The 26,028-nt window shown below is 38.4% G+C and overlaps 1 protein-coding gene across 1 annotated transcript in view; it reads right to left on the reverse strand.

Annotated features, from left to right (window-relative positions):
- The window catches only part of LIN9 (lin-9 DREAM MuvB core complex component), a 39,084-nt gene that overhangs the window by 9,749 nt on the left and 3,307 nt on the right, over positions 1–26,028 (reverse strand). Inside the window, exons 2-10 of the mRNA XM_039569882.1 lie at positions 19,529–19,561; positions 18,417–18,511; positions 15,609–15,713; positions 13,641–13,774; positions 9,508–9,633; positions 4,517–4,674; positions 3,280–3,413; positions 2,192–2,311; positions 1,917–2,018 (exon numbers count right to left, since the gene is read on the reverse strand). Coding sequence (XP_039425816.1) covers positions 1,917–2,018; positions 2,192–2,311; positions 3,280–3,413; positions 4,517–4,674; positions 9,508–9,633; positions 13,641–13,774; positions 15,609–15,713; positions 18,417–18,511; positions 19,529–19,561 — 1,007 coding nt within the window. The remainder of the gene's footprint in view (positions 1–1,916; positions 2,019–2,191; positions 2,312–3,279; positions 3,414–4,516; positions 4,675–9,507; positions 9,634–13,640; positions 13,775–15,608; positions 15,714–18,416; positions 18,512–19,528; positions 19,562–26,028) is intronic.

Consider the following 26,028-nt stretch of genomic DNA (forward strand, 5'->3'; position numbering starts at 1 on the left):
TTACAAGTCCTGATGTTTGCAACTGAAAGTTATAGGTAAAGAGAATAACCCCTAACATTTCCTTGTCATTCTCTGCATGTGGTTTTGGATACAATTCCTCTTCTTCCAAATTAATTTCAGAAAAGGGAAATAAGGGGCTGGGTTGAAACCTTATTCAAGGTATGTTCTGTATTTTCTGTTTTGTCCAAAATTCTTCCCATAAAATTTTTTCTTTGTGGTCTTATAAATAACTGCCTGGCAATAGTTTTCCAGAAAGTTTTCTTGGAATCAATTGTTTTTTGACCATTTACTTCCTGAATAACCATTAAATCAAAAAAGGGCTTTGATTTTTCTAAGTACCAGTGTATCAGAAAAGCTAGAACATCCTGAGCAGTGACCTTTAACATAGAAATACATCTGTACTGGTGAATACAGCACAATCAATAATCAGCATTCACCACTCTCATGTATTTCACAACACCAAATTCCAGTACCTCCTCAAACTTCTAATTAAAAAACTGATTCTTAAAAATAATGCTTCAACTCCTTCCATAAATGCTTAAGCCCTGTGATTCTTTGTTGTTGCTCAATAGACAAATGCCAAAAATCTGTGGATTGATTTTGTTCAAAGTATTTTGAAAATCTTCAAGCAAAAATACATATTTATGTGGTATCTTTGTAAAATGCCACCATTTGTAATACAAGCAAGAGGCCTCTACTTGCAAAACTTAGATTTCCTTATACTGAGCAGTAATATACAACCAAAAATGACTGACAAAGCACATGTTTTCATATTTAAAATACAGAAACAGTATCATAAACAGGTCACTAAGTAGTTGTAAAGCTCAACACACCTTAGTTACGTAGTTTCACTGATCATACTCTGTGACTCATATAGGAGAACAGCAGCAGATACTGTTTAGCTGCATGAAGACTGTATCTTTTGTGTATTCAATTTTACCATAATTCATGTTATAGCAACTACGTCTATTTTAAATTTTCTTAGTAAGCTAGATGCCAAGCCACCATTTTCAAAATGAGCTTCATACAAGTTTCCTCTAAAAAAAGCTGAATAGATGATTCTGTCAAATAAAATGCATTATGTTGAATGGCCCAAATGTGAGTGTCATGTGAGCTACAGACACAAATTTATTCTTTTGACCAATTACACAGACTTTAAAATCTGAGCATTCAGTAATATTATTTCTCAATTCTTAGTATTTTAAACATGAATCATTCCAATCTCCTTTGGCATGTTCAAAACTGCTTTCCTTGTTAAAGGCTTCAATCACTGATCTTAAGCTAAGCCAACACGAGCAATTACACTCTTCCATCATTCTGGAAAACGCTTCAGTGTGTTTTAATATTCAGTGAAGCTCAGCTTCCTAACATTACTTGTCTGTGCTCTTCTGAACTGGTGTACAAAAACCACTGAGGAATTATTTCATAAAGGTGAAGACAAAAAAGTGTTTTCTATGTAGTTATGCTATCTATAACATGAAGGTTTGCTTGCATGGAAATGAGAGCTGCTTTTCTTCTCCAAGAGGGTAGGACATTATATAACATAGCATATGTATAATAATGCATATAGGCAAATGTTCTTTGGACAATGAAAGTATATTTTAAATAAATAAAAAAGTCTTAAGATTTGCATGTAGAAATAATACTTTTTTAAGACAAAATGGTAGAGCTGGGAAAATAAGACACTTTCGAAGACCTCTGTGGTCTGAAAAGCACAATATTTCAAAGGTTATAAACAAGTGTGAAAATTAAGAAGGGAAGAATAAAAACAAATATTAACATCTCTTCAAAAGTTAATTTGGATATTACCATATCTGTCATAAACTAACAGAAGGCCATTCAACTGCAGAAGAATTGGCAGAATAAACACAAAAGGACAATAAAGAACAAAACTAAGAGCTGCAGTTAACACTTACCACTTGAATGAGGAATTCTACTGGAAAGCCTCCTAGTGTTTCACTATCTGTGCCTGAAATTTTGTTTTTCCATGAAGATTGTCCTAATAAAGGATCACTGTCCTATAAAGGATAAAACATTTAAATTAATAGCTTCTTTTTAGAGGGCTTTGCTAAAATCTTGATCTTGCTAAGTAACCTCGGAAAATTAATCTCAAAAACTGTTTAAGGTAACAGCTTCAACACGTATTAAAAATACTTCAGTGATTAATACCACATGAAAAAACGTAACTTACTGTGATTGGAGACTGGAGTGAAGGTGTGTATGGCAATCGGGGAGGAGTCATGAAGAAGCGCGAAGGCCGCTGTTTCTGTCCGAAGGCAGCAATTGGCATGGTTTCATGAGGCTCGTTACTCTGCCAGACAGGGAAAGGAAGGCTCTACTTCAGTGTCTGATTAATTTTTACCCTTTTGGAACACATAACTTATTTCTGGAATCTGGACTAGCCGTGCCCATCCACACCCCAACCCAACAGCATGAAAAGATTAACATTTTGCTTTTGGTTTAGGCAGGAGCTTCAAAATCCTAATGTATTGCTGGAGTTTTCAAAGTGTTCTGGCATCCCAGCAAATAAAACCTGCATGAAGATTTCCAAAAATACTTTTGGCAGACAAACTACTGTACAGGAGTTCAGCAGAGGCTCCAAACTCAGACCATGGCAGAGACTAGAGGAATTATGTAGATCCAACACCACATAAGATACAAAAGAAAGTGAGGTCCTCCAGAAATCTTGCAGTCTAGGCTGGACTGTCTGGCAGGAACAAAGCCTAGGAGCTGGGAAATAATCTTCAGTTGTTTGACCAAAAAAAAATATCCTCCCAGGTAGGTTCATTAGCACAAGAAATTTCAAAATCAAGTTCAATCAACTCATAATACTTGTTTGCAACTTCCATAGGCCTTTCCTGGCTTTACCACATTACAAAGGGCCAAGGTCTCTTAAACAATTTCTGCAAATCCTGGCAGAATCCCATTGCAGATTTTTCTTTGGGATCTTATACTACTCATTGTATTTATTCATATTAAACTCAGGCTATTATAACAGCCTATAATAGTTGGTCTATTATAGGTTGGTCTAAATTATTCCACCCTGAACCATTATGCTTTAATCATAGAGGGTTATCCTGTTCTGTAAAACCATAAGCAGTAAAAGTTCATTATCCTGGAACTTCCCATGCATCAGTTACGCTTGTTTCCACTTTATGACAATACCACCTGGGTGTAATATGTTCAATTTTCTTATTTTTAATTAAAGCATATCATTGTGGAATTTTTTATTTAATTTTCTTATTACAGCTACTTTTAGAATGTGTCATTAATACTTACAAGAACTTCATAATCTGGGACTGTGTGTGTTCCAAGACCTGCCCTGTCAAAAGTCACTCTGTAGGTAGCATTAAGAGTGTCTACAGCATCTATCTGTCCAGTGAACAGACCATCATGGACACCTCGCAAACGTGCTTAAAAAAACAACAAAAGAACCAAGAAACCAAATATTGCAATGCTATGATACAAATAACAAAAACAGATTTATTACATCTTTTGCAAGCAATTCTTTATATGTATACTTAAAGCCCACAGATTAAATGGAAAAAAAAAAAAAAGCAAACTCAGAAAAAAAAGTATGTAATAGAAATATTACTGAATTTTTACAAAATTTAAGTTTGCAGGTCAAATATTTCCCAAATCTAATCCTTAGCACTACACTTTTGTCTATGTAACTCCCTTTATTTCATACCCAATACCTTCTGACAGACAGATTTTGCAGGCAAAAATCAATTTCCAGATGATTTTGCACAGCATTTCTCTCTGAACACCTCCTCTGATGACTGTGTATTTAGCAAAAGACAGTGTGAAAGGCAGCTCAAGGATACAGGTTTAGAAGAGTGAGGAGAGGCAGTGTGCTGCACACCTGCTCCTCAGCAAGAACTAAGGGCAGTGCTGTTGAACACAAAAAATGCAACAAACAGTAGTGGCCTGAATAGGACATGCTGAAGTGAAAAGCACCTGGACCAAAATCAGACAGTAGAGAGGAATTAAAAATTTCAAAAAACTAGACAAAACCTGTGGAATGTTTTCAACAACATTCCCTCCTCAGTTATGGTTAAGCTTTTTTAGTAAGGCAATGTCATGTTTAGCATACATGTCTAACTACAATGCAATATCAATTGTATATCTGTTTCAAAACAGACAGTTTTATATTTATGGAAGAAGTTCAAGTTTTATATTAGGTCAGATTTTAAACTCAGACAACACTCAATATTTTGAAAATAAGCATCTCTCTCTCTCTCCAAAATTTGTTAGATATACTAGACATGTAAAAAACCCTACAATTTGAACAGCAGAAATAATAAGCCATACTAAGTTTGCACCTCAAAACCTTATCACTGTTTTAAAAATACTACCTAATCTTCACAAGCACCTTCTCAATGAACTAACAAAAAACCATACAATTTTTGATGTTTTACATTTATAATAATTATGTGCTTTAAGTGTATTATGACTTACTAAAATCTTTGCAAAACACACTTGGCTGCTTTTTCGTTTATTTTTAAGAAATTACCTGTGACTTTTGTTCCTATTACAAGCGGTAATGGAATATCTTCTGGAAGATCTTTGAACTGTGAAAGATCCGCAACTTTCCGCTGCTGCAAGAGTCTGATTTTCTGCCGTTTCTGTTTTAATGCTGATCTCTCTTCCTCAAAGAATGCAGAGGAACACCTACAATATAATTAGATAAAATTATACTTAAATTCATCACTGAAAACATATATACGTGAAGGCACATCAAATAAATTGGCACAGTTTGAAAAATCAGTGAGAGAAAATGAAAAGGTTTGGGGTGATGTGCTCAAGAGAAAAAAATTCCGTTTAACGCATTTAGACAATCTTACTCCTCAAAATTCCCACTCTTAAGATAAGAGTCTATTTTAAAATAATATTCAGGAACACTAGCTGTTGCATTAGTATATCCAAAGAGTACAACTTTTGAGGACTTTTCTTATGAGGATCCACCTGGTGTCAGAAGAAAGCTAAAGCTGGCCCCAGCCTACTCAGGATGCCAGTTCAATGCACGTGAGAGAGAGTCCTGTGAGAGCCCTGGCTGCCAGCACTTACTGATACACAGGAGATCCCTTTCACGTGTGCTTATGAGCTCAATTAAACTAACTTAGTGTGAAAGGGCACCACCACTCAGCACATAAAAGGGCACTTCTCTCTCTAATCTCCTTGCACCTGTGCAGAGCACAGCTCAGCCCCAAAATCTCCATTATGCAGATGAACTGTTCCGAGAAGTACAGATTTGTTTGATCTTGGGCTACTGTGTAAAATCAGATCATCTGTAGTAGTCCCCCTCCCCATTTTGGGGGGTAGGTCACTCTTAAAATGCAATCTAAAAGATAGAAGGCTCATTCCCAAAGTGCTTACTTTTTATTAATTTTCACTTCTAACCTACTGAATAGGCAAGATTCATGAGGGAGATACTGAAAGCAAAAAGACTGTAAGGACTCAATCCTCTCTCTCATTCCTTACTAAAAAAAGTTTCTTCATTCTTGTATCAATGAAAGAAGTAATTAAAAAAGGTGCACAAATGCTATTTTAAGTCTGTCTGATTGCAGAAAGTTATTTATCAAATAATTTGCCACCTTTGTTAATTGCTTTACTGCAGTCAAATGCAAATTAAACATTTTCTGTGGAACTCATTCTGTTATATATTGATTACTGATCAATAAGAAGTTCTATTTTATGAAGTTATTTTAGAAGACACTGTCAACTCTGCTGCTGGTTCCCTCTTCTACGCTACAAATTATTTTCTGATTTAAATTCCTTCAAGATGTTCCTCAGTCATCTCTCACTCAGTACTAAGCAGTCAGCTCCTTTTTCCAAGTCTGCGTCTACTACTCTCTTATTATATGCAGTAACAAACATTCTTATGTTTTCTTCTGTATACCCCTCACTGGGAGAGTTCCACCAAGCCCTTTCACTTTTCTCCACAATTTCTCTTCCTGGCATTATGTACAAGAAGGCTGTAAGCACTAAGCTGCCAGGATGCCGAGACCATTTTCTTTCACACTGACCAGCAGTTTCACACTCTATATGCACAGATCATTTGCCTTTTATCTGTGTTTTCTAAGTTTTATGGGGCATAGGCCACCTGTTTTGTCCCGGTGTTAACATAATGAGATCCTCGTCCTAAGCAAGACATGGGAAAAAAACAGAAGCAAGAATGAACTGAAGCTGTGAGGTACTTTTGTCACGTAATGCAGTAATGCACTGCACCGAAGGTTCCCATATGAGGCTTCCAATCACTATCACCACAAAAATCACCACTAGTCTTTGTATAGCCTAGCAATTCTGTTGTAGATTGAGGCTGCAGGTGTGTGTCCCACTCACCAGTTCACCACCGAAGAGCAGAATGTGTTTACCCACAATTATGTATTATTCCAGTGGTCCTCATTAGGAATTTAAAGCATCTGGAAAGGGATATGGCAGAGATAGAGAGGGATGGTGGTTGGGACACTTACGCAGAGCTTCCTTGGATATTGTCATTTATTGATGCTATTGACTTCATATGTACTACTGGGAGGAACAGGTGTGAAATAATGTTTGCAGTGGGCTGTGAATATCAAGTTGCAAAATGCAGGTCAGACCTTTTCAACTCCATTGAGGAGAAGGGTGGCTAACCACAGAAAGACAACAAAATAGGGAAAAAAGAAAAAAGAAACAAAGCAATATAGACTTCATATTAGTCCTTCTAATCCTGTCCAGGGTCTTGCATCAGGAATGGCAAATATCACCTGATGTTTTTTGACTCATGCTCTTAGAAATGCCAATTCAAATGCTGACATACTAATCACTGACCTTCGAAGGTCCCTACAACAGCAACTACTGTTTTACTGACAGCTCGGATGGTCTTAAAAAGTCTCTGTCCCAAATGCTGTAACTATGGATGCAGAAGGTATTTGAAATGTATTTCTGGCTTCTGTTAACGGAAACCTCCAACCCAACGTTCCCCAAATGCATTTAAAAAGATTATCCCATCTTCATGCCTCCTATGAAAAAATGAAGATTAAAACTATGGTACAGATCAAAATTGCAATCTCATTAGTTTTCTGTAGAGACTTCTTAAGATGCTGAACATTCTTCTCAGTTTCTACGTTGCTCATGAGAATTTGAATCACAGAGGAATCACCACCATCATGTAGTGGTAGGACAAGCATATCTAAGCTTAATTCATATCCACTGCTATTCCACAAGCCCAATTAAGTTCACACAGAGTACACAAACTATTACCTCTTCCTTTTCTTGGAGCATATCTTTCCCCACAGTCTACTGGAATCTTACAAGCTTTGCAGGCTCTCATGAAGAATACTGCTGTGCCAATCAAACACACTGTTGATGTGTGATAGGACATTTAAGGTAGCAGCAGACATAAGAGAATACTACAATATATTTAAACAAAAAAAAAGATGACAACCACGTGCAGAACTATCACTCAGAGACATTATTATCCTCTGTCATCAACACTGCGGGTGCAAAATGTCTTAATTATTTTTTTTAATCTCTCATGGGGAGATATCAGTGTTGACATGGTATTATAGCTTATCTCCATACGATGAGGACAGACAGAAGAAATTTCCAACACAATGGCAAAATAAAAATAATCTTTGCTCTAGAAGTAGATTAAAATTGTCTTGAAAAAGCATTTAAATTATTTAGAATACTTCAAAGTCTTTTAAAACTAAGGCCAAAGACCACTTCTGACATCTTGAAGAAGACTACCAGTGATTTTAAAAAAAAATTAATTAAGAAATAAAAAGCAAACAGGAATGCTTATTTTATTTTGCTATAAAGCAGTAACTCAAAGTTTTCGTTAACAAACAATCAGACTCTTTATGAAGTCAAACGTTTCTACTTCAAAATTCAGATAAAACAATTTCCTGCCCATTTAGACCTTTGGTTCCTTTGGCATGAATGTCTTTTTTAAAAAAAGAACTCTATGATAGCTGAACAAAAACCCCCAAATCAAACCCCAAACCACTCTCCCCATGGCAAAAAAAAAAAAAAAAAAAAAAGGCAAAAAACCAACCCAAAGAACCCCTGAAAACTGAAAGGAAGTTTGCAACCCACCAGGTTGGATGGGGTTTTGCAATCTGATCTAGACAAGGTTCCCTGCCCAGTGCATCCCCTGACCCCAACTCCCATTGGAACCAGACAATCCTTAAGGTCTCTTCCAACCCAAACCATTCTAAGACTCTGAAGTTTTATCAATGGTCCACCAGACTGCTGAATGAGGCAAGCTGATCTTTTAGAGAGGTAACCACTTTTGGCAAAAGTCAAATGAGAAACTGATGACTTAACCTCCAAATACACCATTTCTCTCTCAGTGGGAAGCATGACAACAAAGGAATGAAAAGCTATCTAAGTTAAGCTCAAATTACATGAACATCTTCCTAAGAGGAGCTGTTTTCAAGCTGGCTCTGCTGCCTTCCCTTGACTGATGGTTTTTACTTATGTTGTTTGCAGGTACAGAAGGTGAAATGGTCTCCATCATGCAAAATATAATCTGACTCAGCAATCTATGAAGAAATGGATTCAGTGCTTTAGTATTTGCATTTACAGAAATAAAAGGCTGATTTATTTCTGAAACATTACTTACACAATGACAGGGTGGTTGAGTTTGGAAGGACCTCTGAAGGTTATCTCCTCCAACCCCTCCAGCAGAATCACCTCCAGGAGGCTTCCCAGGACCATGTCCAGAGAACCTTTGAATACATCTAAGGATGGAGATTCTACCACCTCACTTGTGCCCATTCCCTCTTTTCCTGTCTCCAGATAATGCTGGAAAAAAACCTGGCCCTATCTTCTCTGTGTCTTCCCTTCAAATAGTTATGCACAAAAATGAGATCCTCCCTTAGCCTTCTCTAGGCTAAATTGTGTAGGTTTTGTGAAAAGGCTGAGCTGAATCAGAGGGTTTAAGAATTAAAAATTCTAGATTAGAAAAAAACCCTATGTCCTTCATTAAATTCTGGCTACTTCTCTAAGATGGACAGTATTTTATGGGTGACTCTATCTTTTCTCTGTTTTGATAGCTAATCTAGGAAAAACTGAAGATCTAGAAAATGATTTAAAAACAATAATAAAATAAACGAGGTGAAAATGTGCACTTGTTTTCCCCATGAAGAGCTAGTTATAGACTTAAAAAAAAACCCCATAGTGAAAAATTGGCCAGTTCTCCCAGGCCAGGAAGCACTGCAGTATAGAAGATACAATAACAACTTCAACACATCCTAGCTTGGACACCCAGTTATCAGGAGTGGGAAGAGAACATTTCAAGCATAGACTCATGAGAACTACATGGACACATGCATTTAAGGAATAGGGTGTGTGGGGGAAGAGAGGTGCTCAGAGAACACCTAATAAAATGAGTTTTACTACTCTTAAGATATTGTTTTGTTCTACTATTTGAATGCAAAATTATTTTAAAATAAACAATTCCAGTAACATCAAAATTACATGTAGGTATTAGCTGAAAGAAAAGAAAGATAAAATTACCTCCGTGGTTTTCCCATTAATCGCCTGATTTTCCCCCATTCTACTCTTGTCAACTTTCTGGTTTTCAAAGTTGGAAAAGATTCTTTCAGGCATATACAGAAGTCATTATCTCCTTCAAATAGTGGCCTGTTGAAACATAATTAGTCCTATGTTAACCACACTTGGTAAACTTTTGTCACGAGATTTCAAAAAACATCCGTCATAAGAAGTACACTGAAAAAATAGTATAAATTAGTCACATAAATGAGACACTCCTATTCAAAGAACAATTTTAACCTGAAATAAATTCAGGCAAAAACAAAATCAGGAAGTTTCCAGGACTATTGTTCTTTGAACCTTACTATCACTGACATTTAAAAATGTTCCTCTCTCTAGTCACTACAGAGAAACACACGTAATTCATCCTGCTCTGTAATGTATATAAAGGCACCAAATGGAACTTCAGCAGAGCCAGCTCAGTGTCAGGGGGATACTGCAACACACTGAAGGAAACCAGAGAGTGAAATACTGAGAATAAAGGGAAGGACAATGTGGTACTGAGAAACAGACAGACAGTACCTTTTTTCATCAATTCATTCAATTGTAACTCAGATTCTCAACAGAGGGTTCCAAAATACAGGAAATTGAACCAACTCATCATTCTCTACAGCTGTACAGGTGAGACTTCTATTGTATGACCCCATGGTGAAGCAGAGGATCAGTATGAGAGAAGTGACAGTTCAGAGAACAGACCTACACAACTCAGGAATTTCTCTCTGATGCTGTGACCCATCTCTATCTCTGTTCTATGACTGCCTTTTTCTTTGTAGTACCACATCCTTCTTAGGCTCAGGAGACAAGGGAGCAGCAACAGATATGCCATCTAACAGAAGGTTAATCATTAAAGACTACGTGCAACTGAAAAGATCCCTCCTGGCGAGAACAAAAGGATAACTGCATCCTGGATAAAGCTGCTTCTTTCCACCCTCTGCAGGGCACTGGGGTTTGGAGAAGAATATACCCAAGCACAGAACAAAGAGGGTCTTGGAAGCAACACTGCTTTCAACTGAGTGTCTGGGGTGGCAGGAGAGGGGAAAGATGCACAGATATGAGGAGACTCGGGCAAGAATGGAAGAGAACAGTTTTGCAGCCGGAGGATCTGCAACTGTGGCATGAAGTGAAAGGAAAACACAAAGAATGATCAATGAGGCTCAGGAAACAGACAAGGAAGAGCATACAAGAGTTTCATTTTATCCATATTTACTATTGCTAACATAAGATATCTGTATAAAGAACAACTATTTTGCTTGGGTTTTTTGGGGTTTTTTTTGAGAAAGATAACCTGTATTGGATTGTTCTTACTAACACTTGTCCTTAAGGAGGCAAACTCTAAACCCACAGCATCCACAAGCTTAGAAGCTCTGGAAAATGATGTAAGCAAGTTACAGGTGCACCTGCTCAGGGCCTGTGATCACTATAGTAGTAAGTAGCACTTCAGAAGTCTCTGCATGTCCAAAATCAATGGGACTTCACAAAAAACAGTCCTCTGCAGCAGTGTACAGAGAATCCAAATGAAACAGCTTCAGTAATCTAATAACTGCAGATGACAGTTGTAGAAATAAAAATATTTCAAAAACTTACAGCAGACACAGCATTTTATTTGACTATTTCAATTTTGGATGCAATAACTTAACTAAAATATTCAGAGACTTGTACAGTGAGCCATATTTTGTTGACAACTCTACAATTTAAACTTTTTTAAGCTTCTCATTAAGTCTGAATTGTATCACTCCAAACAAGAGAGATCGAAGTTTTTCTTCCAAAGATATACCGTCTCTTAGTAAACCATATTATAATATCTTAACGTGATCGTATCTTATGAGCATTACAAGCTGTTTTTAATTTGCAAGGCAAGGTTTTGGCAGAGGAGGGCTGCAGGGGTGGCTTCTTCGAGAAGCTGCTGGAAGCAGCTGGAAGCTTCTCCTATATCCAGCAGAACCAACTGTGGACCCACCCTTGGCCAAGGCTGAACCACTCGGCGATGGTGGTCGAGCCTCTGCAATAACATAGTTAGGAAGGGGAAAAAAACCCTGTGCAATTGCAGCAGGACAGAGAAGTAAGAGCAGCTGAGAGAAACAGCTCTGCAGACACCAAACCAAGGTCAGGGAAGGAGTGCTCCAGGCACCAGAGCAGAGACTCCTCATGGAGCCATGGTGAAGCAGCTGTGCCCCTGCAGCCCATGGAGGGCCCCATGCTGGAGCAGGTGGGTGCCCAAAGGAGGCTGTGAACCCATGGGAAGCCCACACTGGGGCAGGTTCCTGGCAGGACCTGTGGACCCATGGAGAAGAGCCCATACTGGAGCAGGTTTTCTGGCAGGACTTGTAACTCCGTGGGGGACCCACACTGAAGCAGTCTAGTCCTGAAGGTGTTCATCTCCTGGAAGGGCCCCACACTGGAGCAGTTTCTGAAGAACTGCAGCCCATGGGAAGGACTCACGTTGGAGAAATTTGTAAAGGACTGGCTCCCATGGGAGTGTGAGGATTCCTCCCCCAGAGGAGGAGGGAGCAGCAGAGACTGTGTGTGATGAGTTTACCAGAACCCCCATTCCCTGTCTCCCTGTGCTTATGGGGTGTAGGATGTAGAGAACAGAGAACTGGGAATAAAGCTTGAGAAGAAGGGAGGTGTGGAGGGAAGGTGTTTTTAAGATTTGGTTTTATTTCTCATTACCCTACTCTGATTTCATTGGTAATAAATTAAACTAATTTCCCAAAATCAAGTCTGTTTTGCCCATGAGAGTAACTGGTGTGGTCTCTCCCTGTGCTTATCTCAGCCTTTGACCCTCTTGTTACGTTTTCTGTCCCATGTCCAGATGAGAGTGGCTTTGATGAGCACCTGGTGTCTGGCCAAGGTCAACCCACCACAACTGCATACACTGATAACTATCAAAGCGGTTTTCAGAATTACCTGCTAAACTCAAATTCTAGTCTACTGACAGACCTAAAGTTTCACAGACAATTCTTTAAGAATAAACTAAAAATTCTTGGACTGTTGTAAAAATCATCATTAAAAATGTACCACAATAAAATTACTCCTAGAAATAAGTAGGGTTTGGGCTTTTTGTTTTGTTCATTTTTTCTTTCAAGTAAGGGGGGGGGAAAGGCATGAAAAGACTACTTCTTTCAAAGGAATTAAATCCTAGAGATGATGAATTGAAAACTAACTAAAATGGACATCTAATTTTTCCACTTCTGATGAATATATACCAAAATGTTTTTCTATTGCTATGACTGCCTTCCTAGTTAAGGAAAAAAGCTACAGCAATTGTGATTAAAATAGGAAGGAAAAACAGTAATTATTTTGTTTGTGCATTCTGCAAAATAATGCTTGTTAATTCTGAAGCCATTCTTTAGAATATTAAATAGTCGTGTTTCATCTGTTAGTCAACCAGAGTAGATTTTAAGACTCCATTCATCAATAATGTTTTTTACATTTAAGAAATTAAATTGGTTCTTTTAAACAATTCACACCACTGTGCTAGTGGCATTAAGAGAACAAGTGCCAAAAACTCCAAGGCACAAACTGCAGAAACAGTCTAGGAAATACATTAGGAGATCCAAGAAAGATGCTGATATCTGGACAACAGCAGAACAGACACAGCCTGAAGCCCTGTTAGTGATCACAATAAAAACAGGATGATGGGGAAAAAATATTTCATACCAACATATACACTTTTTAGAAAAGCAGCACTTTATGAAGAAGCAGTGTCCTTCCTATCTCCTCTGTATAACACTGATCCAAGGGTTCAGAAAAGTCTGTGTGTTCTGATTACTTCCTGCTTCAGATGCTAAGAGCATTATGAATAAAATCTGGTATCTGGTAGAGGCAGAGGTGATAAAAAGAAAATTATATCCATGAAGGAAAGCTTTCCATAGAAGACTTTCTAAAGTTGCTAGTTGCAAACAACAAAGAGCACATATGTTGCTCAGTGGAAAGAAGAAAAAAACTTACCACCAATAAACAAAATAGTTTTCAGTTACTAATAATTTAAGAATGAACTTTGGAGTACCTAACCAATGTATGGAACTACACAGCTCAATTTCAGAAAATTACTTGTTTCTATACTAATAAGAGGCAATTATACAAAGCAAACATACTTATCTATATTTGAATAGAACCATTCGTATATGCACCACTTGTGAGCTTTGGGCAGTTTGAGCAGGTTACGAAGCCGTAAACCAATCTTCTGTGATACTTTCTTTTCTGGTGTGGACATTGTTGTACTAAACTTCTATGTAGTAAAAAAAAGAAACAGTTAAACACAGTCTAGTATTTGTCAGTATTCAAATAAAATAGGTTTTTCTGATTAAATTCTGCACATATTGTTTCATGACAATTTTTTTCTTACAGATCTATAACAGCCCTTACTGCATTATATCAGCAACGCAATCAAACAGAACAGACCGCAAATTTTAACAGGATCAATACAATTATCTCCATACAAAGCTCTTTTAACAGAAATATTTTCCAGCACTGAAAATCACATTATTGGTAACAACAGCATGGCACTAAAATACATACACACTCCAAAACTCTGAGGCCCCACTGACTGTCTCAGGTGAGCATAATTTGTGCTGCAGCTCAGATGCCAGCAACAGCACCTGCCTCATTTGCACTAGAGCTCCTACTCTTGCTTACTCTTCTTAAGCTGAGGATGAAGCCAGCAGAGGAATGTAACAACCAAAGCTTTGAACAGTGTCTCTGCTTAGAAAACTGCAAGAGAAACTAGCATGGACAGAAGCAATTAAGTTTTAACTACATTTGACAGCTATTTGATAAATCAGAGAAAAGACACTGTCTTAAACTGCTTGCATAATACAGAGACCCACGTTTAAACAAGACTATAAATAAAAAAATAATTCTGTAATTTTGTTCCAAGGATGGCTGTCTTAATAGACAGAAAGAAAAACGTTTCTACAAAAAATAACAGCTTTTTCAGACTATTAAACTGGGTCCCCATACCATCATCAATGGTTATCCTTCCCCAACCATTCAAAGTATTTTGGACTTTAGTAGCAGCAATAACAGGATAAAGCATAAGGTAGGCACCTTGCTGGCTCCTGCTGCACTAGATACAAGTCCCCTTTCTGCCACGGGAACTCCAGGAAACAAAGCCTAGCGGGACAGCAAGATCTGTGAACTACAACAGCTGCAATCCCTCACAAATATTTATCTATCAATCATTGGACCTCCTGAATCAGACATTTAAGCACAAAACAACTGGGCTTAGAACATTACCAAGTGTTTGTACTCTTAAGAAATCATGGTAATGAAGAGAAATGTCATGGTTCTCAGCTCTGGCAAAACGGACCCAGCTAAATGGTGAGTGCCAAGCTTTTCACATCAGACACTGCACAGCACAGCTCAAGAAGGCAAATCAGACCAGTATTCAAATAGTACTTTTTCAATGAAGTAAATTCAGGTTCATATGGTGATGGCACAGAGAAGTGATGCGGATGACAAAGGTACTACAGAGCCAATTCACTAAGAGATGTTGCCCTTTCTCTCATAGCAAATAAAGGCTGACAAATTACAGCTGCTCTTTCGTGCCGTATCAAGGAGTTGACAATCAAGGGGAGGATACAAACAAACTCTTTGAACTGAGGACTTCAGCATTACAGAATCAAGAAGGTAAAGCTGGCCATGAACACAGGCTACAAATCTAGAGCAAGTGCCTAACTTGTTGGGATACATTAAATTCTATAGCAGCCTTCTCCATTATGTAATCAGTGCAGGAAACTTAGGCAGTTTTAAACTGAAGCTGAATAAATTTATGCTGTCTACAGGAGATGATTGTTTGCAGGAGCATGATGGGAAATTAGTCTGGAATTCTTTCTAGCTCTGGGTGTTCATGACCAGGATCACAAAGGAAAGGTACTCCCACAAACAAACTGAGGAAACCAGCTGTAAGGATTGAATTGTGGCTTACTTCTAGCAACAGCTTTCCTCAGAAGATTCAAACCAAAAATGCAACTTGGAAAGCAAATATATTCCAATTTTCAACTAAACCAGATAGGCTTGTTCCCCTTTTTGGTAAAAATATCTCCATATATGTATGTAGGTACCTGTGGAACAATTGCAACCTTCTGATTTCTTTTGGGTGACCTTGTGTTTATTTGTCTGTCATCTTCTTCACTGAAGAGTCGACTTCGCTTTGAATTTCTGAAGGGCTGTAAGAAACAAAATTAGGAATGAATTACAAGAAAAAACCCCGATTTCTCTGATCATGCAGAGAATACACAGTGAGAGGAATGAAATGCCTCTTCTCTTGCCACCTGCTGGTTTTCAGGCACACAGTCCACAATCAGCAGTGCCTCCTAGCACTTAGAGATCTAAGGACAGAGAAGAAGGAGTTCAAGATTCCAGGCTTTTCCAATTCTAACTATAACCATTACTATAGTGCTGGCCCAGTTTTACAGAAGTATTTAGAGCCTAACTCCCACTTGTTTCCATTAGAGTTAGGTGTCTAAACATTCGTGTATCCTAGCTTGCCTTGTTATAAGTAGTACATCTGTTAAACAATTTGTTTTGAATTTTGGATCAAAAAAAGGTTTATTCAAACACTGTATTTGTTTTGTATGTTCTCAGCTGCACAGAATTTTAGCAAGAATTTTCTAATAAAGTGATGTGTGTTGGTTTTTTAACTCACTGGAAGTATCTACATAGCAAAATGCTAAGCTTGAGTCTGAAGAAACTAAATCTTGAATAAGTTATGTGACAATCTCAAAAAAAAGAATTTAGAATTTATGCTAAGTGAAATTTACTTGTGTACTGCTATAGCTCAGAAAGAATTAGAAGGATGACTAAAACCAAGAAATGATATTGCAAATGTGTCATGAAAAAAATTCATTTAGTTATTCCTCAACATCTGACCTTATGACAAAAGACTCCTGCTTTCAGTGAGGACGAAAGAGCAACCTGTGACTGGCTGTCAGTGCTGAGGGGAAGCAGCTTTTCCTTTTCCTTCCATGAAGGTTCTGTGGCCCAGCACAGGAGCCAGCCATGACTGAAATGGGGCTCTTTCACAGAACCCCAAGACCACACCCCTCATACTTCTTACAAAGGCAATGAGCAAAGGCAGAATAAATGCAGATTTGACTTCTTTCAGTGCAATGATGAAAATGCTACAAATTGATAGAGGTATGAGATCTGTAACACTCACAACATGAAGAATACCAATGACAAATACGAGCCCTTCATAGGAGTCAGAGACAAAATAAACCAACACTGTTAAATAAAATTAACAAGCATTTACACTTAAGAAAGATATTTAATACATTTGTGACTGGTTAACTGCTTGAAAAGACATTTTCTATTAAATTAATCAGTGGCAGCTAAAGATCTGTCTGCCCCATGCCATCTGAACACGGGGCTTTCCCAGGAAATGTGCCTCTCTTACTCCAAAGTATATCTATTTTATAAAAAGAACTACACAAGTGTATTTAAGTAACAGAAGTGCTCTGTATGTGATAGACATCTAAGCATATGCAGCACACAGAAGAAAACACTCATTCCTGGTAGATGTTACAAACTGGGAAAGACACACACTGGACAGAGGAACTGTATATTGACAAGGTAACCAAATCATCATGATCCAGACCAAGCAAACTGTTTTACAACCCTCAACAGAAACTGCCAAATTCTGCTCCAAAGAACTATCCAAAATGAGGCTATGCCTCACACCAGAGCAAAATAACAAGTGTTGCAAAGAGGCATCATCCACGGTAGCTAAACAGGTCAGGCATTTTTGGAAAGATTTTTTCAACCACGTGTACAACATGTCATCAAAACTTTCAGCATTCAGTAAACTCAAACTACTCCATCACATCTCAGCAACGTGGGTCACTGCCAAGATATCAGACTATGATCTGATCTTTCCCCCAGCTTTCTACAGAATACTGTGCTACATTCGGAGTTTGACAGTGTATTTTTACATCCTACAGTCACCATACCTAAAGATTGACTAAGCTTTTATAGAGATGTTACAGCCAGTCACTTTGGGTCTTTAGCACATGTGATCTTCTAAGTTAGCAGTAAAGCTTGCTTCTGTGAGATGATGGGCATTCCTGGGGAGCAGCTGAAAACTGTGACATGAACTGCAGGAACTAAGGTCTTCACAAAGTTCTGGTCTCTGTCTAGAACTGCATTTTGTAGACCTTACGTTCTCCAGCATAAACACACAGCAACATGTGTGTATATGTGCATCTGTATGAATCCTACCATAATAAATACCAAGGAGAAGATCACAGAACAAGAAACAAACAGTTAAGCAAAACCAAACGACAAGAGTGAAATGGTCAACCCCAACACCAGACATCCCATTGGAAGCTGCAGGCTCATTTCATCTCCCCATCCCAAGGCTGTTCTTTAATGCAAGGCCTCCTATGAAAGTTCTCAGAATACACAAATTTCACTGAGAGTCCCTTACTTTTATTAAAATCTGCACCCCAGAAGGCACAATGATGGAAGTGCATTATGGCATTTTCCCTTCCTTTCCTCTGTGCATCAGTTCTCAGCCATAATTAGAAGTGAGATATTTCATGACATACAAAAATAGTTGACCAAAACTGGTGATTCCTAAGCTCAAGGTGGCAGATACAGTACAAATACTTCACACAGCACTTACTTTACAAAAAAACAGAGAGGAAATTATTCTGACCTATCTTGAACGAGGTCAGCAATTTAATTTGTTTGATTATTCATTTATAAAATGTGTTTTCATCTCATATGCAAACTGTGCAAAGTGCTTGTGAAGGACATAGTTTCACATTTGGACATTACAAAACTATAAATCTCAGCCTTTTTTTCTGATCCTTGCATTTGTTTCACTGTATGATACTTTACTAATCCTGAAGCTTTTTATTGCTTCTTACCATTTCCACTGCAGAACCAGCATTCTTGCTTTTCCAAATGTGTGTTTTCTGCAGAGAATTATATTTTTCATTCCATGAACTGGATAAACTTCCCTCTGTTGTGAAGAAAATACATCATTAATATACATATACGTATGTGTATGTTTTAACATAACTACTGTCCAAAATCAAATATAACATCATTGACTACTAAAATATTTTTTTACTTGCAACATCTTTGAATTCAGTAACAAACAGATTTTAGATTTCAGTATTTTTATTAAATTGTTCTTAACACTAATTAAAAAAAAACTGAAGGAGGTTTTCAGTACAAGGAGAAACATAAACATATTTTTCACTTGTGACAATGTCTATGTTTCTTGAAACCTCCTTTGCTGGAATCAGTTACCTCCACTGTCAGACTGACACATCAACAGTGGTACTACGGCTGTAACTGAAACCTGAACAAAACAAAGCCCTACAGGACACAGACACCTTCTAGTTCTAGACAATTATTAAGTGGGTGTACACTAAGTAAATAAAATTTTATGGCAACAAATCTGCATTAGTTACAACATATTCAACAGACCATGCCTTCTTCCTTGTGTAACAAAAGCCTTGTAATACATAAAGAAGCTTTAATTACTGGGCAAATTAGAAGTATTGAAAATCTGTATGAATGTTCATGAAGACAATTTCAAAGAAAAAACATTAGCAGCAGGTTTTTTATTTAGCCCACAACTTGCTGACAGAGAATACAATGAAATTGTGAAATGCCTTCCTAATGTAAATTTTGTCATGTACAGTTCTCACTAAGAATCTCTCCCGTATCTCATCCCCAAGAGATGAAAGATTACCCCCTATCTTCTCATCAAACTTGATGCCTAGGCAGCACTTTTGAAGAAAAAACACATTTCAGGAATTTCACCCAGAAGAGCAATGTCTAAATACACCACAATATATGTAGTTTCAACTGCCAAGGATTATTATTCTACAGAATTACAAACACCTACAATAAACCCAATCATATTTCAACAAAAAACCCTGTGATTTTCTTGAACTTTCTGAAGCCAGAAACTAAGTACACCTGAAAGTCAGATGGGGTACAAGTAAACAACATATTAATTTCTTACCTTTTAAGCTCACAAGTGCTTTTGCTGAAGAACCTGCAATAGATCAAAAAGTCCACATAAATCACAAGCTATTTCAAACCATACAACCTATGCAGAGTCTACTCATTCTTAATTAATTCTCAGGCAGAAAGTGGAATTTACTATTAAAATCTTTCACAGCTGAATGAGTGAACCCAGCACACCCTTCATAGCACTAAGCATAGCATTATATGCTTATTACCAATAAATCTTGAAAGCATATTCACATTTTGTTTTTTTCCTTTAGGTTCACACCTACAAAACAACTTCAGATGTTAAATGTTTATGTTTAACACAGCAAATTCTGAACAAGCTTTATGTCCAAACTACATTCTCCCATGTGGCTGCTTGTTTGATGCAGTTGCAAATGTATTTTACAACTGACAAGAAAACTAATGAACACCTTTTTTTTCTTTTTTTTAATGACTTCTACCAGTCGAAATCCTTCATTGCCCAGGATTTCCAGGAAAGGAGTAGCTTATGCTCAAAAGGAAGACGATGGATAGCTAGTTGCCCCCTGGTGGTACCTCTTTATTCAGAAAGGCAGCAGATTCAGATCTCATAAATGCAGACAGGATTGTTACTTGGCTCAAACTGTTCAAACAGTGTAATAAACACATGAAAATTTCACTGCTCCCCTGCCACTGCATCTGTAGAACCTCTGCAATGCTCCTGGACCAGGAAAAACAAAACTGGGCCTGACTACACTGGGCCTTCATCTTCGGGAATTTTCAAATGTGTTTCTAAGAATGAGCTGTTTGAAGCAACTGTATTAGCATCGAGGAAGATATTTCTGCATGACAGTGCCTCCCCAGATTCATGACTTTCTCTCAAATCAACTTTATCTTTCCAGTTATGTTCCTGGGTGACAACCACTTTTCCCTCTCACTTTCTCCGCTCTCAGCTTCATCTTCTCTTTGAAACTGCTGCTCCAAGAACTTTCTGACTTCAAAGGTCCTGGAACTCATTGAGGCTGCCTTTTACCTAGCTCCTTATCCCACTAACTTCACATTGCCAGAAGTACTTGCCTCTAAGAGAATACATTCCAGAGAGTATCACAGAGTCAAAAGAATTACTGTCCCTTTCTGGGGTACTGAGCATTTTGGATCGGGCTGGGCCATTGAAGAGAATACAGGTGCAGCAACAGCAATAAAACCCCTAACCTCCTATGTTTTCACCATAGTATTTTGTTTGCTGCCATCTGTTAAAAAACCAAATTTCAATTAAAATAAAAAAGGAAAAGGCAACAACGTTTCTTTTTCCCTAAAAGATTAAAAAAAGAGTTTAAGATATGAAACAGAACTAGCTTTGACTCACTGGGGTTTAGAGAGCCTCCACCCCAGTATCTCCCAAGATGTTCAAACCTACAACAGCTACTACATTTGGGATTACATGTCAAAACCACGGTGACACACCTGGGCTATACTGTCACCCCTCCTGAACGTTTCTTTTCTGATGTATCACCTTTGTTGGGTTGGAGACCTGTCAGTGACTGGTACAGGAACACGATTCTACGATGATCTGTTTCACAGGGAACTCAGCTCCTGAAACTAAGCTGTATATTAAAGGTACTACAATTTTTTTTAACATTTTATACTAAAAATCCAATACCATATACTGCTTGCATAAATACATGGGTAGCCTGCTATCAGCCAAGAATGAACAGCTCTGAATGATAACATTAAGAACAGTGAAGAACTACTGTGTCCCTCAAAGTTACATAAGGGATGGTGGGAAATGTGTGCAGGGGTAAGTACGCGCAGTCTAAGAACACGTCACTGGGGATGGAGAGGCAGGAGCAGGGCCATCAGGACTGTCAAATGGAAGAGACGCTGCCTTTCCAGAAGGGATCACTATTCTGAAAGATCTCAGGAACTTCATCTGAACATACAATAATTTTCCTCTTTTTCCCACTATCTTTGATGAGAACCAAGTTCAATCAACCCAGTCCAGGGTGAGCATTAACACTGTTAACAACAACAGAAGAGAAACACTCAGGAAGGGGCAGCAAAGCTTTATCTGGGTGGTGTCAATCTCACAGCTGAAGGGCCTGAGATGCTTTGCTAATCTCTAAGGGTTTTGCTTCACCCCTGAGGGTGATGATGGGCCAGCAGAAGGTTACTGAGCTACTTCCTAGCTTTACAAGATTAGCACTCCAAAACAGAATTAGTTGCCAAGGAGTTTTCCACATGGGATAGTTAATCTTCCATAAATGCATGTTAGAATAGGGCTGCTCATTTGTTTTCACTTGACCTGTAATTAATATATCCAGGGCATCCTTATTTAGGAATGCAAGTGTCCAAATAAAATATTCCTGATCTATGGAAGTTCAAAAGTTAAACAAAGTGCAGAAAATTGACACCAACACTTCTGTAGCTTAAAGCTTTAGAATACATGTAGGATACCAAAATGATAATGGACATGTCCATAAGCTTCATTTTACCTCAGAGGTAAACAATATGACACAATATGGCTTTTCTTATCAAGTTCTTCTATATTGATTTTAGGGGCTACCTGCAACAACACCAAACTCCAAGGAATATGGTCAATTTCCCTACTTTTTTCCATTTAGTTGGGCAATACTACCAGGGCCACAAAACCAGAAACTAGGATGATGATCTAAGCAACAATGTGTTACAATAAAAAACAACCAACATTTAATACAGATAGAAGCATTTCAAAAACTACAAAAACTGCAAAGTGATGCAGGCTAGGTTAAGTTTATTAAAACCATACAAAACTTTACTTAAAATAATGATTAGACTTATACCATCCTCACACTAAATGCCAGTAATCTTGTATACTCCTGTTCTGAGTAACAAATATATAATCACAGACAGTCTTTTTAACCTGTGTTTTAATTATAAACAGAGATTAAAGTAGAATACACACACACACTTGAATGTAAATACCTATTAAGACAATGACACAGATTCCATTTCCAGAAACACTTAAAAAACAAACAAGCAGAAAGGAAGAAATAAGGCCTATGAATCATACAGGTTATTACAACCAAAATCTACTTCCAGCTCCTCCAGGTTCAGAGGATTTTGGAGGTGACTTTCTTCATACTGAGAGTAAAAAAACCCTTAACCTAGGGAGGAAGTACAGGCAGCTCAGCACAGCAGTGGCTCAGGAATTAGGAGGCCTGCTTTCAGGAGGCTACACTAGCACACTGTTCCAGTGCAAACTGTAAACTACCTTAGCCATGTCCTAGTATCCTACTGAGTACTGATCTGCATATGTTGTTAGTAAATTAATTACCTGAACACAGTGTTCACACTTGACTAAGTCTGTGAAATTAGGAAAAGATTCAGCAGAGATCTAGGAGATAAATTTCAAGATCTAAAGATGTGCCTTATTGTGAGAAAGTTAAGACACTCCAAACTTGTTCTTCCCAAAGAAGGTCAAGATCTGCACTGATCAAAGTATCTACAAAGGAAGATAATTCAGATGGGTAAATAGCTCTGCACCCCTTTTTTTTTTTTTTTTTTTTTTTCAGGAAAGGCATAACTAGACTTATTTTGTGAAAGAATACATTGGATAATTCAGGTTAGCAATGAATGCACAGTTTAACAGATTTTATATAACTATACCAAGAAAAGGCATGTTGAGCTCCCTGTAACTCAAAATCTTAAACCAAGTTCAATATATTTTTAAAGAGAAAACTGTAGCTAAAAAGGAACCTTGAAACTGATGCACAGAAATTCCAAACACAAGTATACCAGCATGCTTAATGAAGAATCTAAGATGATTATAATGGCCTTTCCTGGCTCTGAAAAAAACCAAACCCCAATGAGTCCGTAAAATACGTGCACCACAGATGTGCAATAAAAATAAACGCGTTCTAGATTATGAGGTATTAAATAGTATCGTAACAGGAAGCTCATCAGTAACTAAGAGTCAGCAATAAGTGTATCTATGTGTTTTGTAACACTTGCAAGAAATGATTTTCAGGAAGGCCAGATAAAACCAAATTGATAAAAAGCCACCAAGGTTAAAATCACCCCAGGTCTGCCAAGCCTGGCATGACAAGGGCCCTGATGTTTTCACGCCTGGCTGGCTGCAGCAGCGGCCGGCATGGGTCCCTGTGCATGGACAGCTCTGCCAGTCCTGAACTGCTGCTCCCTCTGAGCACACAGTCACCCCGAATCCTTCCTGTAGCCCCAGCCTCCTGCTCCCACCTCACGGGAGGACATACAGTGCACTGCAATAAAGAGAACCTTAAAAACTTCCTCCATCTGCTCTAGAAGCCATATGAACCCTCCAAAAAGTATTGAAGTATTTCTGATGTGGAGATAGGCTTTGAGGCGTGGGAGAAAAGCACAAAAGCTTTTACCCTTTTCGAAAACAAAAGACAGGTTTAAGTTTAAAACCAAGCACCTACTGCCTCTCCTCATTTGGAAACACTGTAACTGAACAAAAGAGGAGGAGTTTGACCACAATTCAATATGGGCAGCTGTGAATGACCTGAAGAACATTCTCAGTATTAAGATGAAGTAAAGCAGTTTAAATGCAGCTTCTCAACTGCTGATTTGAAAATCTAAACAGGAATGCACACAAGTATATTATGTTTGTGAAAGTGTCTTCAGTTTTTTTAACAATGAATTTATAACAGCTGATAATCTTGAAAATAAATGTTACAAGGAACCACAGGGATGTTCTATAGCTACTGATTTCACTATTGTGTGGGCATAAAGGGGCATATCTAAACCAATATAGAAAATTCTAGGATCCAGATCAGCAATTACATGATGTAAAGCCTTTCCTCTCCAGATCGTTATGCTATTTTGTCTAAATTTGCACAGGTGAGCAGTTATTTTAACATTGGTTGCATGACTACCTCAAAAACCTATGTAATTAATCTACATTGCTGGCACTAAAAATGATGTCACAGAAGAAACTCATGGAGAAGAAGGGAGAAACATGAGCCTTTATTATAGACTGAGTCATTAATCCTCCAAGAGATCATTCATCTAAACAAGCACGACACAAGTTGTTTCAGCAGAGGAAGCATCTCAAACAATTGGCCACTGCAAGGAAACCTTATTCAGGAAAATTCTGAAAGTAAAAAACACACATCAGAGGGAAAAGTGGCTTTGGGGAGTTTTTAAAGCTTCCCCCAAATTTTGGGCTCGTTGAAGAGGCAAGCAAACAAATAAATAAACACTAACTTTTCACTTCAAGCATGTCAGTATTTCCCTCATGTTAAGAGCCCACTAATAACCTGGCATACGTGTATTTCCAAATCCTAATTTAACTACTGAATGGAAGTAGGTTTTCCAGCCATGTGAACCCTTCTACAGGACTTTTGTATAATATAACAATAACCACAATAACAAAGCCCTCTTTTTGAAACTGTGTTCTCATAATGGACAATACGCTGGTATCATGGTAACATAAAATTTGAAAGGTAGGCAGTACAAATAATCCCAAAAATTATTAGTTGTCAGTACTGCATAGCAGCCACAAAACTAACCCTGAGCCTTCTCCCAAATACTGCAATCTCACACAGTTCTGCTGGGGTGTTTTGCCTCAAACATCCAGGCCACAGCAGTACTGGGCTCACGGCCCCTTGGGGCTGGAAAATGGAGGTGCCAGAGGTGTGCCACGTCCCCCTGCAGCTGTCTAGGAAAGCAGCAGAGGACCCACGAACCACAGCAAAAGGTTGTGCTGAGTGACACTTTCTGCTTGAAGTGCTGCCCTTATGCTGCAGCCTCCCCCCATGTGATAAAAACCCATGCAGAAAGATCCTTATCCACTTTCCCTTCTGCCTGCCCTAAAACAAAAGCCCCTATGAACAGTACCAACCATGTCTACCAATACATGGTATTTGGCAAAACACTGATTTCAGAATTTGTATTGTAAAAGTTGAACGCTGACACCCATCACCCCTACAGTCCGCCTTCCTTCTCGATTCACCTGCCACTTGTTGGAGTTTGCCTACACAGAGCAACACCGCACTCCAGCGCTTGGCTGCTGGCAGCGGCCCTGTGCCCATGATCCCTGAGTTACCAAAGCACCCGCCTGTCAGAAATGGCATCTCCATGGCAGGTTCCAGCATCCTCCTCCCTCAGACCGGCTTGTGCCAAAGGATGCACCAAGATGTGGCTTTGCTGGTGCTGTTCTCTGCAGAGCTCTGCCTCCAGCAGGACCAGGACAATCTTTAGTCACACCTGCACGTGCTGCCTGTTTTAGCAGAGCCTCAGCAGAAAGTTCATTTCACATCAGAGCCTCCCCTCAGCTTCACTGCACAAGCTTTAGAACCACACAGCCCACAAATCACATTGCTATTACCAGTAGCAGGAGACAGGGCAGCATTATGTATGCTCCAATACAATCCACTGTTTCCCTCTTCTGAGACAGAGAGAAAAAGCCATCTGGTCTGCAGCAGTAAGGCTGCCCACCACTTACCTCCACTGCAAAGTTACCAGGAGATAAGAAGAGGGAAAAAAAGGCACTGACTAAAATTAGTCACTCAT

Source organism: Corvus cornix, chromosome 3, assembly GCF_000738735.6.
Source record: "Corvus cornix cornix isolate S_Up_H32 chromosome 3, ASM73873v5, whole genome shotgun sequence".
In the NCBI taxonomy this organism is placed as follows: domain Eukaryota; kingdom Metazoa; phylum Chordata; class Aves; order Passeriformes; family Corvidae; genus Corvus; species Corvus cornix.